General features: G+C 37.4%; 1 protein-coding gene across 1 annotated transcript in view; it reads left to right on the top strand.

The window, feature by feature from the left end:
* PTPRD (protein tyrosine phosphatase receptor type D) overlaps window positions 1-14,196 on the top strand; it is a 401,932-nt gene extending 387,736 nt beyond the window's left edge. The window contains exons 28-32 of the mRNA XM_080820332.1: window positions 700-826; window positions 2,048-2,173; window positions 5,361-5,515; window positions 8,680-8,815; window positions 10,510-14,196. Of these exons, the coding sequence (XP_080676458.1) occupies window positions 700-826; window positions 2,048-2,173; window positions 5,361-5,515; window positions 8,680-8,815; window positions 10,510-10,578 (613 nt within the window). The 3' untranslated portion in view covers window positions 10,579-14,196. The remainder of the gene's footprint in view (window positions 1-699; window positions 827-2,047; window positions 2,174-5,360; window positions 5,516-8,679; window positions 8,816-10,509) is intronic.
* The last annotated feature ends 1,047 nt before the right edge of the window (window positions 14,197-15,243 follow it).

Below are 15,243 nucleotides of genomic sequence, written 5' to 3'. Positions count from 1 at the left end.
TCAGACCCTTGGTATTTGTTTTTTTATTATTTTTGGTAGGAGTAAGAAGCAGTCATGGAATCTTTAATCTGGCCTTTTGCACTCTTCCTTCAGAAATCAATGGGTTATAGGGGCGCCTGGGTGGCTCAGTGGGTTAAAGCCTCTGCCTTTGGCTCAGGTCATGATCTCAGGGTCCTGGGATCGAGCCCCACATCAGGATCTCTGCTCAGCGGTGAACCTGCTTCCCCCTCTTTCTCTCTACCTGTCTCTCTGCCCACTTGTGATCTCTGTCTGTCAAATAAATAAATAAAATCTTAAAAAAAATAAAAAGAAATCATTGGGTTGTGGAAGGAGTTAATGAAGAAGCTATTTTACACCATATTTCACAATTTTAATAGATTATGTAAAGTCATTTCTATAAAATTAAACCACACCACTGTTTCTTAAGTGACTTGTATGATATATGAAACTGAGCTATTAGGGTTGCACTAAAATTTAAATAATAATAATAAAGACATACATCATAATATTAACAAAGCAATTCCTTTTGCAGAGCCCCCAAAATGTATTAAATATACACAATCTTAATGGACATTTACTGTAATTGCCCTGATAATGTGTTTTTAGTTTTCATTACTAGGTGATGTTTATGTACCAAATGTGAACCTTTGCATGTTCTCTGATTACTTTAACATGCTACTTTTATTCTCTGTAATACAGACAACAGAAAGCCTACATCGCTACCCAGGGACCCTTGGCAGAGACCACCGAAGATTTCTGGCGGATGCTCTGGGAACACAATTCCACCATTGTTGTGATGCTCACCAAGCTGCGTGAGATGGGCAGAGTAAGTGTTTTCTCATAAGACATTTACTCCATGAAGAAATGATGATTTAATCTTAATAACCTAGGGGCCAGCATCGTTTCTTAGAAATGTAGAGTTCTCCAGACACCTTATGGACCATTCATTACTCTTTCATTGGTTTTTAACTTGCAAAGCCACATCAAGTTCATTAATTTGTACGTTTTGAAGAAAGAGCTGGTATTTTGTTTCCAGTGCGACATGACCACAGGAGCAAAGAAGCAGATGTCCCTGTTTGACATCGGTCCCAACTCTCAGCATAATCTTTTTTCCTTCCACCCTGGACAAGCTGGAGTTTCATGAGCAAATGTGCCATCATTTCTCTGTGTGAAGAAACTTGACTTTCTTTCACTTGTGAAGCAAATTCTTACCTGCCCACCCTCCACCCCATATTGAATAGTGTGATAGAAAGTTACATAGCTTTTCCAAGGATATAATCTGGTCATCTCAGATCTACTTTTTGAAAGTGATCATTCTGAAAAATACATAAAATAGTATTAGAGACACCTAAGGACTTACCACTTAGATTCAATAGATGTAAGCATTTTATCCTATTTGTTTAAGATATTTTCTTTCTCTCTTCCTTGCATAAATGTGGAAATGGGTCTAAAACTCCTCATTTAAAGTGAATAAAGAGAGCAACAAATGCCAAACTAGGAAAGTAACCTGACTATTCTGAATATTCATAGTTGGTTCTCTGCTTTAGCCAGATCATTAATACTTCTTGGGCTCCAGTTTCCTCAGCTGACAAGGGAGACTGGACCAGATCAATATAGAGGTTTCCTTCCGCATTCACACTTGATGGTCCTATTCATTCCATAACACAGTGACGCAAGTCTGCTCTGGTGGTGCAATGCATGATTGATAGGGCCAGCATTATATCCAAGGAGCAATGTTAGTATTTGGAGAACTTGTAGGTATGAAGACACATGCCCTATCAAAGCATTTAATTCAATTGATGTGTATTAATAAGCTACTGTATGTCAGTACTGTGCTTGATGCCATGAGCAAATATTAAACCATATGATTTTCCTATTCTCAAGGAACTTTTGGTTTCAAAGAGAAAATTGTGTCACATGTAATTGGAATGGCCTTGAATTTTGAACTTTCATTGAGAGAAAGAAATTAAATATATAGATTGATAGATGATAGATAAAAATTTATTGGTACTTTATATAGTTTGACATTAATCTTCTCTCCTTTTAGGAGAAATGTCACCAATACTGGCCAGCAGAACGATCTGCAAGATACCAGTACTTTGTTGTAGATCCCATGGCTGAGTACAACATGCCACAGTATATCTTAAGAGAATTCAAGGTCACAGATGCCAGGGTAAGCTGACCAATCTTAAGTTCTTAACCATTAGCTGAAAAGCTTTGGGAGAAATATTTGCCAAGTGATCATACTGTCAAAGTGAAAAGAAATAACTGATCTTGGAGGACTGTTTTGTTTTCAATATAAGAGTAACTTTTCCTCTGTCTGGCAAGTGTTCTCACAAACCCAGGGTTGGCTTCCATTCAAACATAACATCTGGCAGCCCAACTTTGGGGATATACTTGGTAAGTGTGTGTCCTGGGAAGCATTTACTGATTGGTTGGCTATGCTTACATTCACTTTCTCAGCTCATTCTCTTTGTAGCTTTTTGACTTCTTCATTACTTGAGGCTGTAAATATGTTGCTGTTTTGCAAAGCCCTTTAGGTCATGTGGGCTTGGAGGTTAATTTGGTATGATTTTAAAACTGCCGAGCAAATGGCATTCTTTAGAAGACTCTGACAAGCTTTGCACATTCTAATTTGATTCCTGGCATGGTTTATTCCTCAGTGTGCTAATGTGTCTGTCCATGAGAGCTGTGCACCCATGACCCTTGTTGGCTAATTTTCATTCTGCATTTCTTATCTAGATTGCTGAGTCCAAGGTTCAGCCCTGATGTAAGATGTTCTATGCATAAACTTTAATATCCTTGCCTTTGGCCACTTTTAAACCATGATTACAAACACATCTTAGGAGAGAGTGGGGTCAGTCAAAGCCCTGCTTTGTTTTTGGAACTGTCACCGTAGGTGGGTTGAATAAAACTCCACTACAGAGCTATTTACTTGATCCATTGTTTTTTTTCTGGAAAGAAGCTTTTCCAACCAATACACATGTTTAGAGATTGTCTGCTAATCCCCAAAGCCATGCCCTGGCTGTTGCCCTAAAGTGAAAGAGAAGATGGTTAGCAGGCTGGTTGGCCCAGGTGATAGACCTGTTAATTCCAGAAAGTCTGAGATCTTACCCACTATGAAGGTGACCATACTCAAGGCAGCAGTTAAGTCTGTTGGGCTCGTTTTTGAGTTGCCCAGGTAGGCATGCCTTTGTGACCCAGCCCGTTGTTTTTAAAAAAAAAAAAAAAAAAAAGAAGTGTCCTTTCAGAATTTGAAGATAGATATATGAGTGAAAAATCTTCAGTACATTCCAAGCAAACTCACTAACCATTTCTTTTTTTTTTTTTTCTTAAAGATTTTATTTATTTATTTGACAGAGAGAGATCACAAATAGGCAGAGAGGCAGGCAGAGAGGGAGGGGGAAGCAGGCTCCCCACTGAGCAGAGAGCCTGATGCGGGACTTGATCCGAGGACCCTGAGATCATGACCTGAGCCGAAGGCAGAGGCTTTAACCCACTGAACCACCCAGGCACCCCTCACTAACCATTTCTGATGATAAAGACTAGGGGCCAGACCCTGCAAATAGCAGACACACCTTCTTTACTACTCCTCACTTGCCCAAATTAAATCTGATCCCAAAAATCAAAAGAAATATTGAAGTAAGAACCTGTTCACATTCTTTCTATTAAAAAAAGGCCCCCTGTGATTTTTATAATTTTCCTAGCTGCCATCGCATTTGCTGTTTGTGTTCCTAGTGTGTTTCTAATCTGAACTTTCCAGTTCCAAGTTGGTGCTTGGAACACAGTTTTGTTAAACAGGTAACCTTTAAATGGAGTCAGCCGGTCTTTCCTCTAAATAGGAAGGTTTTGTGCACATGACCTCTTCTTGCTGCTAAAAGCAACTGTGGTCAGAAATGAAATCTCTGGGATATTTGGAGGAGGACAAATCTGTTTACCCAGTCTTTGGTTTCCTCCTTGTGCTTTCCAAACCTTTTCCAGAAACAGAGGGAAGTAAATCATGCTACCATGGTAACCATCCATAAGTTAATAATGGGGTCAAGCAGTTATTTTCATATTTCTGAGTGTTCTCACAAACTTAGTGTGATCTTCCTGCTTTATCAAATGATGCCATCAGGAATATGCCCTGTTCCTGTGGAAACCACAAGACCAGTTGATATGTGCCCACCTCGAGCTAAGCCATCCCTACCTCTCAATATGACTGAATGGAAAATATTGGGTCTTTGTCTACTGGGGAACATGCACACCCATATCCAAAAGGCCTTTAAAGGGGAAAGAGGTGTTACAAAAATGGAAAGGAGAAACAAATGGAAGTCTTAACTGGGAGCAGGGCCTCTTCAAACAGGATTGGTCTCTCCAAACTTGGAATTTGAATTCTTTTCCTCTCAGTGGATTCAGAGAAAAAAGTTGGAGGGCATAATTGTTATTCTTATTTCTGGAAACAGAGGGTCCCTTCTGCTTTTGTTGTACTTCTGAAAACACTGTTCTAAAAGGAATCAGAAGCACATTAGTAGCTCTTTCTCAAACCATTTATACTTCATGAGTCCGAGCACTTTTGCCTAATCACTTTAGAAAAGACTCCTCTTCTATCCAGCTTGTTTTCTTTCCACTGTTCAGTCTACCCTTTAAAGCCCCCCCATGAGTGCCTTAATTCCTGTGGTCAGCCAGAAGAGTCCTCTTTTTCAGAATAAAGTGTTTATTTGCTAATAATCTCTTTCCTTTCCTTGAGGGATGCGTCACTTCTCACTCAACAGCATAGTTGCATAGCACATTCTGTGTGCACTGCCACAGCTAGAAATTGTATGCCTCTGAGACATGTGGGGCATCCAGGTTAACAGCTACCCAGTTTGTGTCAGATCCTTTCAGTGTCACTATTTGTCACTTGACAGTGCTAGAAATAAGCAAGCACAGCAGATGTGAAGTTATTGTGACAATAGCAAAATCTCTGGTCTGGATGACATGCCTGGGTGCTCTTTTCAATATTAAGTTGATTGATTTCTAAAATTTTTGAAATAGAGTATAGTGGTCCACTTTGGTTTTGAAAGCAAATTTTGGGTCTCAGAAGCATTTACTATTATGGGAACTGGATGACTCTTCAAGAACCCAGGTTTTTACTTGGGCATTGCCAGAATGAATTTGCAATTTAAATATGTGACTGTAAAGAGTGTTAATAACAGATAAGACGCACGTGTCGCTAAGTTTCTAGTTAAACATGATTCCAACTTTTTCTGACCCCACCCCCCACTTTTTTCTTCTTTCTGGAAAAAAAAAAAAATCACTCTTGCTGCTGTGGTCTGTACACTGGCTGAATCCTCCTGGCATCCTTCTTTGTGGCTGGGTATGTGGCTTTCTCTCCGAAGGACGGTCAGTCCCGAACAGTGAGACAGTTCCAGTTCACTGACTGGCCAGAACAAGGAGTGCCAAAGTCTGGAGAAGGATTTATTGACTTCATTGGCCAAGTTCATAAGACAAAAGAGCAGTTTGGCCAAGATGGGCCCATTTCAGTCCATTGCAGGTGAGTGAAGAATCAAGAATGATGAGTTTCCATTTGTGATTAATGTGCTAATAACTTCGATAATGTGCATTGTTGTCTGTTCATTGTCAGTATTTGCTAATTGGAGTGAATCTGCATAATTGATATTTTATTCTCAGAAATACATTGTAAAATCTTAAGCAAGGACTCATTTCTCTTTCTTTCCATAAAATGAAAATAACCAGAGGTAAAATTTTTATCCCCAAATTTTACTTCTTGTAAAAAAGACCAAACTGCCTAGTTTACCTGAACAGGAATTGTTGGTACATCTGGTGGTGAAAATTTGTTCAGTTAATCATGTCTTACTTGTTTTATTTCCATGGCATTACACTCATAACTGTCTTTCTGTATCTATCTCCTGTGTTTGTCTTTTTAGGAAAACATAAATAGTTATCCAGCCTTAATGACGATACTAATTCTTGCCAGTCAGTAAATGATTGGAATGGTACCTCGGTCAAAATTGCAATTTGCCTGGAAATTGTTGCTATATCAGAAAATGAAGCACCTTCAAGTTAATTATTTTCAATAGTTTCCACAGCATTTTATAATTCAAGTCATTGAAGTTAATAGAAATAGCAAGTAAACGGTTCAGAAAGGACACTCGCCATAAATTTAGTGCTTCGGGAAGTTGTTAGGCAGAAACCTTGCAGCAAAAGGAATTCGCCTATTTTTTTTTTTTTTACACTAATATATTTTCAGATTCTAGCAATTTGAAGTCTCAGTTTCTACTCTCTTTGTGGTCAAAATCTTGAGAGAGTTCAACAGTTTACTTTGCTTCAAGAAAAGAAAAAGAAGGAAAGAAGGGAGGGAGGAAAAAGAAAAAGAGAAAGAGAAAGACAGATTTCAAACTATGATTCTTAGTGAAAGGGGAGACAAGCTCTCAAAATGGAAGAAACATTCAACTCGGGCTTTAAGATAGCTGAATTCTAGCCTCACTTCTGTCATCATGTAGCTCTATGACGGAATCATAGAATCTCTCTAAGATCTTTTTGAGGGCATGATGTTCCCCAGGGATGATATATTCTAATGAGAAGCAGACTTTCTTTATTCACATTTGCTTTGTGTTGAGTTTGGTTACTCTAGACAACCAAAGATCATGTAGGGAACAACATATGGACTCAAATATTCAAAGTAGATGGTATAGACTGGACTGAAATTACTTGGATATTCTCCTTCACTTTCCACATAATTTGCCCAAATGCTAATTCACAATTTTCTAGCATAAACTATAAAAAAGAATATATTTGATATATATGTTTAACTTTAGACATTACCATAACTGTGTAAATGTGTGTTACTTCTTACTGCTTTTGCTGTCACAGAATGATTTTAAATATTCCTTTAGTATATGGAGTTTAACTATATCCTATTAAATAGACTCTGAAATGCCTAGATCATTCAGCAGGGGCGGAGGGGGTGGGGAAAGGATCACAAATCACAGCCTCTTAGGAGTAAGAGAGACTTTGAAGGTTGAAAGGGACCTTCAAGGTTATCTACTCTATCTTAACAGGGAGCCTTCACTGCTCCTGGACATCCTCAGCCACAGTGTAAAGGTTACCCCTGGATTTTAAAGTCTCACTTTACATTTTGGTTTGGACTCTTTAGAAAACCCAGTTTGAGGGGCTCCTGAGTGGCTCAGATGGTTAAGCATTTGCCTTCAGCTCAGGTCATGATCCTGGTATCCTGGGATGGAGCTGGGAATTGGGCTCCCTGCCTGCTCAGTGGGGAGCCGCCTTCTCCCTTTCTTTCCACTGCTTCCCCTGCTATGCTCTCTCACTCTCTCTGTCAAATAAATAAATAAAATCTTAAAAAAAAAAAAAAAGCAAAGAAAAGAAATCCGGCTTGTAAAGGGACACACTATTTATATATGCCTGTCAGCTACATCCCCAAATAAATGAATCCATCCATTTTCTATAGCCTGTACCCAAGAGTTACATATGCCATTTAATTAGGATCCAAAAATGTAGGGATTTTTCAGATTATTCACTCTTCTCCTCATTACCTAAACCTCCAGATGCTTCCCTACTTTTTAAGAGCACAAAAGCTATGAGTTAATTTTCTCCTCTTGCTGCAGTGAACATTCTGGAATTATCTTAAAACAATAAAGAAAACAAACTCAAAACCTTGCTAACATGGTAGAAAGAATCCTGGTGTTTTAGCTGCTGAACATCTAAAAGTAGTAGATAAACTCAGTGAGGTTCAACCTTTTTTTTTTTTTTTTTTTTTTTAAGTTAGAGACCTCTTTGAGAATCTGTTAAAGTCCTCAGTTTCAGGAGAGAGAACAAATGTATATACATTTAGACAGCTTATAAGTATAACATATTCACAAACTCTTCTTTTTTTTTTTTTTTGTAAGCTCTTATTTATTTGACAGAGAGAGATCAGAAGTAGGCAGAGCAGCAGGCAGAGAGAGAAGAGGAAGCAGGCTCCCTGCTGAGCAGAGAGCCCGATGTGGGGCTCGATCCCAGGACCCTGAGATCATGACCTGAGCCGAAGGCAGAGGCTTAACCCACTGAGGCACCCAGGTGCCCCCAAACTCTTCTAAAGACTGAATAAGGATCACAAATCAAATACCCATAACAGAATCTGTTTTCTCGTATCAAAATGGACATCTCAATCTGAATAGTATATATGCCTTATTTATTTATATGTCTAGTGATGAAACATCCTGCATAGATTGTGACCACAAGAAGTAAATAATATACTAGAAAACTTGAAGAGACTTAGTTAATCTTCCCTTATCTGAATTATTCCATACTTTAAAAATATTAAGCAGACAAGGTCTACAATTGCAGTATCTGCATGAAGAGTACTAACCTATACCTTACTTACCTTTCCCTGTATCTATTTGTTTTGCAATATTTATGTTTCCTGCATCTTTCCAAAATGGAGTATAACCCCAGTTGAAAAGTCATTCTACTGTATTGGAGTTAATCTTCATTACTGCACATTCATACTCACATTTTACCACGACACATTATTCCAATAATAGTAATTTCATGAACCCAATACCACATTTTCCTGAACATTGCTGTGAAAGAACCTGGTGTAATATGGAAGTGGGTGCACATATATCTACTTCCAAGTGAATGTGGTCAAGACGATGAGTGTCAAATCCAGTAACACTGTCTTTGTTATTATGGCAGTGCGGGCGTTGGAAGAACTGGAGTCTTCATAACATTAAGCATTGTTTTGGAAAGAATGAGATATGAAGGAGTTGTAGATATCTTCCAGACTGTCAAAATGTTAAGAACACAACGACCAGCCATGGTACAGACAGAGGTGAGAAAAATCTCCATGAGTTTAAAACATCTCATGAACCAAATAATAGAGTTTATTAACCAGGACCTTTTAGGGCCCAGAGACTCTCAACACCAGAGCAAATAGGGAAAAATCCTGTGGGAAAATCATCAAATTGTTCAATGTTTTGAACCTCATTTTTTCCTCTCTATATATGGGAGTGACAATTTCAAAGTCTTACAGTTGTTTTGGAAGTCATGTTAGATTATATAGTAGGTTGAACCATGATAAATTATCACTATTTGACAACTTTATGAAGCACATTGCCTGGTACATAACAGACCCTCAGCACATTTTACTTCTCCATTCTCCTAATGATCATTCTAAATATTTGGATCCTGGATACCCCCTAGAGAAATTAATGCCCCATTTTCTACTCCAATAACTGATAATGGAATTCTCATTTTTTTTTTAGAATAATACGAGTTTGTGATATAGCTAGTCTTCCCTATTAGACTGTTCATTTCTAAGGATAATATGAGTATTTCTGTTCCTCAAAAGGCCACCAAATTCTACATTCTGTATGTATTCCTAAATTCATTGCGCATGATACCTTCCAAACTGTGATTTCAAAATAGCAAAAGCATTTGGCTTATAATACTCAAAGCATGATGTCAGCCTGACAAACTTAATGGGTGTTGGGGGTGGCAGAGGGAAATTGGACATTTAAAAACTCTTAACACTTAGCCAAGCAGCTTACTGTGACAACATAGGAAAGCAAACTCCATTTATTTTGCATTACCATTTTTATTGTAAAAAAAAAAAATGCACACTTAAGCAAAATAGAAACTGTCTACTTTCAGCCCCATTGGCTACTGAAAATAAGTTTCTTTTATGGCAAAAATTCTATTTTTTTCCTATCTCTCCAACAATGCCCAACTTATTCCAGTAAGATAGTGTTCTCCCCTGTCTGGAAAAGGACATACATCAAGTTATTTTGATATGGGCCTTTCTAGAACAGATGACTAGCAATCACAATGAATTAGGCCAAATGACATGGGTATTTTTTGCTATAGACAGCCAGTCTTGGGATGACATTTCCAGGGGATGAAAAGCTTGAAAGTCCAGAGCCCTTTGTAAGCGGCTTTATGTACCTACGGTACCTCACCCTTACTTGAATAGCAACATCAGAAATGGTGGTGGGTAATTCTGATTGTAGGTCGGTCAGGTCTACTATCTGATAAGATCCTTTTTTATTCAAATTCTTTTGGCAATAGCCCAGAAGATAAACGAATCCAGGTTTTCCTTGGAACAGCCAGTGTCTGGATTAGCCTCTCTTTAATATGCAAACTGAGGATAAGTTTCTCACAAATATTCACATACTTGTAAAAGACAACAGTGATATGCTCCCACGCTCAGGAGTGGTAATTATTTGGTACTACTTGGAGAATAGCTCACACTTGTCTGGAAGATAATGTTCATTCCAGCTGTTACTACTTTGAAATGAGGAGATGGTTCTAGGCAAATTGATTGGTGAAGTTAACAAACACCCCAAGTGGCTTATCATTCTTGGCTCACTAAAATTGATTGGTTATTGGATTGACTTAATTGATGAGAGTAGTGATTTTGCCCCCATCCAGATGTAATGTTTGTTTTTGAATATTGATTTTCATCTTTCTTCTAAAGTGGACTCATGGCCCCTTTTCCTCTTTCTTCCCATGCTTGGTCTCCTGCAGGACCAGTACCAGTTCTGCTACCGAGCCGCACTGGAGTACCTGGGCAGCTTTGATCACTATGCAACGTAGAAACCCCTAACCCACTTTGGGTTCTTACTGCAGGCCCTTCAGTATCCACGGAGTCTCTTCTGAGCCATACAGGGCACTTGAGAAGTCCTTCTTAACTTCTAGCTAACTACCACTTAGTGGGACTATTACACACAAAACAAAATAAAAACAAACTCTTCTGGGTGGACCAAGAATTCACAGTTTAATAATCTAACCTGAAAAATAATAAAGAGAATCCTGACTGATGAGGCATCTGAAGGATTTTTACAGATACCTCAAGGATTCAAAATAAAGGGAAGAAGAAATCACAGCAAAGAACCACCATTAGTGCAAGATGTTTGCTGGTGCGGCTTCTCGTGACAAAATGGACTCTGCTGCGACATCGCCCCTTCCCACCATACTGCTCATAATAACATTTTAGGGAGGGATCGGGGGGAAATGTTTAAGAAGAAAGTCCTTGATTTAGTTTTTTAGTATTGTAAAGATACTGCTGACCTGTGCTTCATTTTTAACTGTGTAAACTTTTTTTTAACAAATGTATCATTCGATAAAGTGAATTTTAAAAAAGTTACATAACTCTTCATTTTTTATTTCAAAATTGTAGGTTTTTTTAAGCTGTAGAACTGTTATCTGTAATATCTTGCTGTAGAAATATCAAATAATTTGAAAATTTGCACATTTTTGTGCAATATTCTTAATCTACAGTATATGTCTTGTCAGATATTACTTTTACATTTCTGTTCAGTTTTGGTTGGTGAGAAAGTACCCATTCTCTTCAAATAGTCAAAGAGAACTTTGTTTTGTTTGTTTTGTTTTTGGAATCAACAGGGAGGCGCAAAGTATAAAGTTGCTGCTAACATATATACATATATATCCGTATTTTACAGGGGTGTCTATGTATATATAGACAGTGTGTCCACACAAAAAGATAGATATAGCTATCATTCAGTTATTCCATGAATTCGTTTTGGGGTTTTTTAGTTGGTCTTTTTTGTTGTTGTTGTTTTTAGATAGAGAAGCTATTACAAACATCTTTTTCAATTTGTTATTAATTTTATGACATATGGGTATTTCTTAATACCATAAAATTTTAATTTTAAGGGAAATGAGGAATGCACATCAGTGATTGTCAAGCCTCACCCCCTAATTTCCTATCCAATATCCTCCCACCCACCTACTCATATTCACAAATATCATTTTGTTAGCCAGGCTTCCAACAAAGTTCAATATTTCTAACACTCTAGTGCAATAAAAAAATTATTAAATATCTAAGAGGTGTGCATGTGGGAAAGGTCAGTGCATATCCCTTTAGGAGGGGAGAATGTTGTAATATATCAGCTATCAAGTTGTTTAAAAAACAATGTATTCAATCGTATATTGTCTATAATATGTGCTATGAAATTTGCATTTATGATATGTAACAGGGGCAAAGCCAAACTCATGTTACTCTGTTCAGTCAGAAACATTTTGTGGCATACAGCACAACTGGGAAGTGCTGTACTTTGTTTTCTTTTGGTTTTAGTTATGCATTTAGAGTGCCTTATAATTGATGCCTATTTTAATAGCATTTCTTTTTAGCTTTTGGTTCATATTTTCATTAGTTGTTCATTTATGTTTCTCTTCCAATTAAAGCATTATATGTTTACCACATGTACAAAAACTCTTTGAATAATATGCATTCCTAGTTTTCAACTAAGTTGGGGATGTTAGTGATTGTACCAGCCCAAAGCACTTGGATAATCAGGGCCCTTCCTTTCATGGTTGCCAACATCAGGAAAAGCTACTTGTTTTATTTAGAATCCCTTCCAAATCTGTTCTAGAGCATTCAATAACTCACAAAACTTACTTTAGTGACAAATATCATGTCAACGTTGGAATATATTTACTAATCCGTTAGGATTTTTTTAAAAGGGGAAATTTAAAAAAATATCTATTTGCCAACATAATCCCAAATTTTCCAACATAATTGCTATAGGAAGCCATGGGAAATGGCATGAGTTTGCCATATCCTATATGATTTTAAAGAACCCTCAAAATATCCAAGGAACTCTTAAAGAGTTTTGGTATTGATATAATATTTTGGTTTAATTTTAGCTTCATTGGTGTTCAGCATACAAGGATTTTTGTTTTCCGCATTTTACCATCACTAGCAGAATGAAATCCAAGAGACCAAACACTTGCAAGCATCATATTTGAGCACTTTTGTAAAAAATAAAATAAAATAATATAAAATAAAACAAAAAAATAAGAAAAAAAAAAAGAAAAAAGAATGCTAAAAAAAAAAAAAAAAAGTATCTAGAAGGCTACCTCAGAATGAGATTCTCTAACCTACATCAGAACCAGAGAAGAATGTGCACTACGTGGCTCTGTTGTTTTCTTTTCATTTGTATCTTTTGGAGATTTATCCAAGTGCCAGATTACTGAGTGCTGTGATTTTCATTTAGTGAAACAAAGGGGGTCAGACAGACTTGCAGACATGCCATGTTAGACATGTAGAATTGGATGGTGTATATTACACACCAGAATAACTGGCCAATGAGCAGTTTCTCTAAAAACTGCCCAGTTGGCAAAGGGAAAGAGGAGAATAATCACAAGGAGAAAATTAATGGGATGCATACCATACAAATGAGGCAGAGACTATTCAGATATCTTATTGTTTAGGCGCTGTTCCGAGAACTAACTCCTTTACTGTCATTGATGTGCATTCCACTCTGTGGTTTTCTGTACAACCATTCTAGTTTGATTTTCCCAGGTAAACATCTTTATCTACCATTACCATAAACTTTCAAGTTTCCAATTATTTTCATCATCATAACCAGTACGGTGCTATTATTTACCTATGTACGTGTAGTTATGTATAATTTTGTAATTAGTTACAATGATAAAAAAATCAAAATATATAAAAAGTGATTTGTACAGAACTTTATTTTAGCTCTTTTTTAAAAATGATTTGCATGGTTAGACAACGGCAAGGACAGCCAGGGGAGGGAAGGGCCTCTAGGGAACTTTGCACTTTCTATACCTTTGTACTATGCACTGCCCTATTGATTCTACACCCAATAATGTTATTACTTGAACCCATCTGTAAGAAACTCCTTCAGAAATTCATTTGTGTGTATGTAAATAACACAGCATAGACCCAGGAAGGGAAAAAATTCTTCAGTAACAGAGATTTTTTTTCTTTCCTGTTTATTTTTGGGTTTGCTTTGTTTTAGCCCCTCCTTTTATTTTTAATTCCCTTTTCTTTTTCCTCTTTGGGTTTTGGTTTCCTTTGGGTTTATGGGTGCCCTGATACTCCAGCAGAGGTCAGAAGGCTACAGATCCATCCTATCCATCTGCTATGTGGCTTTGCCATTCAAGCTTGGAGTGTCTTTACAAAGATAATAACAGTTGTGTTCTTTGCTCTCGTTTTGGATGCATAGACTGAAAAACTTAAAAAAAATAACTTGTAAAATGGCTTGTTAAAAAAATACAATTACCTCTAATTAGTAGTACGCGTAAATGTTTTACAGAATGAAAGGCGTGCTTTTTATTTTCTTACTTCGTTACATTGGTGGCGAAAGAAGTCTGTATGAAAATCAGTTCTTTGCTGACACAAGTTCCATTTGTTACAAATGAATTCTAATAAAAATGTCAGTGTTATGCAGCCCTGGCCTTTGCTTTTGTCTACTCAGGCACTTTGGTTTTGAATTGACTATATATGTTCTCTTTTCTCTCTGGTTATCTGGTTAGTTCCTTTGTACTAATATTAATTCAACTTACCAAGAGGCTGTTATGTATGGTTGCCTGCCTTGAGGTGTGCACTTTTCACTGATAAGCAAACTGAGGCTTAGAAAAATACTTCGCCCAATTCACACAGGAACAAAGGAGACCTTAGTATCATGCAAACTGAAGTTCGTGGGCAATCTTCATAGAAAATGATAACATATACTTTGTAAATTTAAGCAGATTTCAGCATATAAGTATTATCATACTGAAACAACAGATATCTCTCATGCACATAAAAAGAGCTTCATAATGTTAAATTCTTAAGCTTTTTGGAATTTAATACTTGGCTCGAATTGTTTATTCAGTCCTTCAGTATTAAGGGTCAGAACCGTTCTAGGCATTGGGGACGCTGCTATTGATATATGAAATGCTGCTGGAGACTACAGTCTAGGGAGAGAAACTGGAATTAAATAAATAATTAAATTGCAGCCGAAAAGTGCTATGAAGGAAAGCAAAGTATTTGTGAAGTTAGGGCTTTGAATTGTGAGGGACAGTAAGTCTAACTCAATTTGGCTTATATTGAAAGGATGCTAAAAGATTAGGATTAGGCTGGTACTTGAGTAGGACTGCATTCATAATCATTAGGCACAGTGGCATTTGGGGCTCAGGTGATATCCTTCAGCCTGGTTTGACTTTCTTAGTGTCAGTTTTGTTTTGTTGTTGTTGTTGTTGTTTTAAGATTTTATTTATTTATTTGACAGACAGAGAGAGATCACAAGTAGTCAGAGAGGCAGGCAGAGAGAGAGAGGGGGAAGCAGGCTCCCTGCTGAGCAGAGAGCCTGACGTGGGACTCGATCCCAGGACCCTGAGATCATGACCTGAGCTGAAGGCAGAGGCTTAACCCACTGAGCCACCCAGACACCCCTTAGTGTCAGTTTTAAGCAAGCTTTGTGGTTTCTGAAGCTTCACCACCAGGTA

The sequence above is a fragment of the Martes martes genome (assembly GCF_963455335.1).
Source record: "Martes martes genome assembly, chromosome: 12".
In the NCBI taxonomy this organism is placed as follows: domain Eukaryota; kingdom Metazoa; phylum Chordata; class Mammalia; order Carnivora; family Mustelidae; genus Martes; species Martes martes.
The sequence above is the reverse complement of the archived record's forward strand: the minus strand, read 5'-3'. Positions and strand labels throughout refer to the sequence as shown.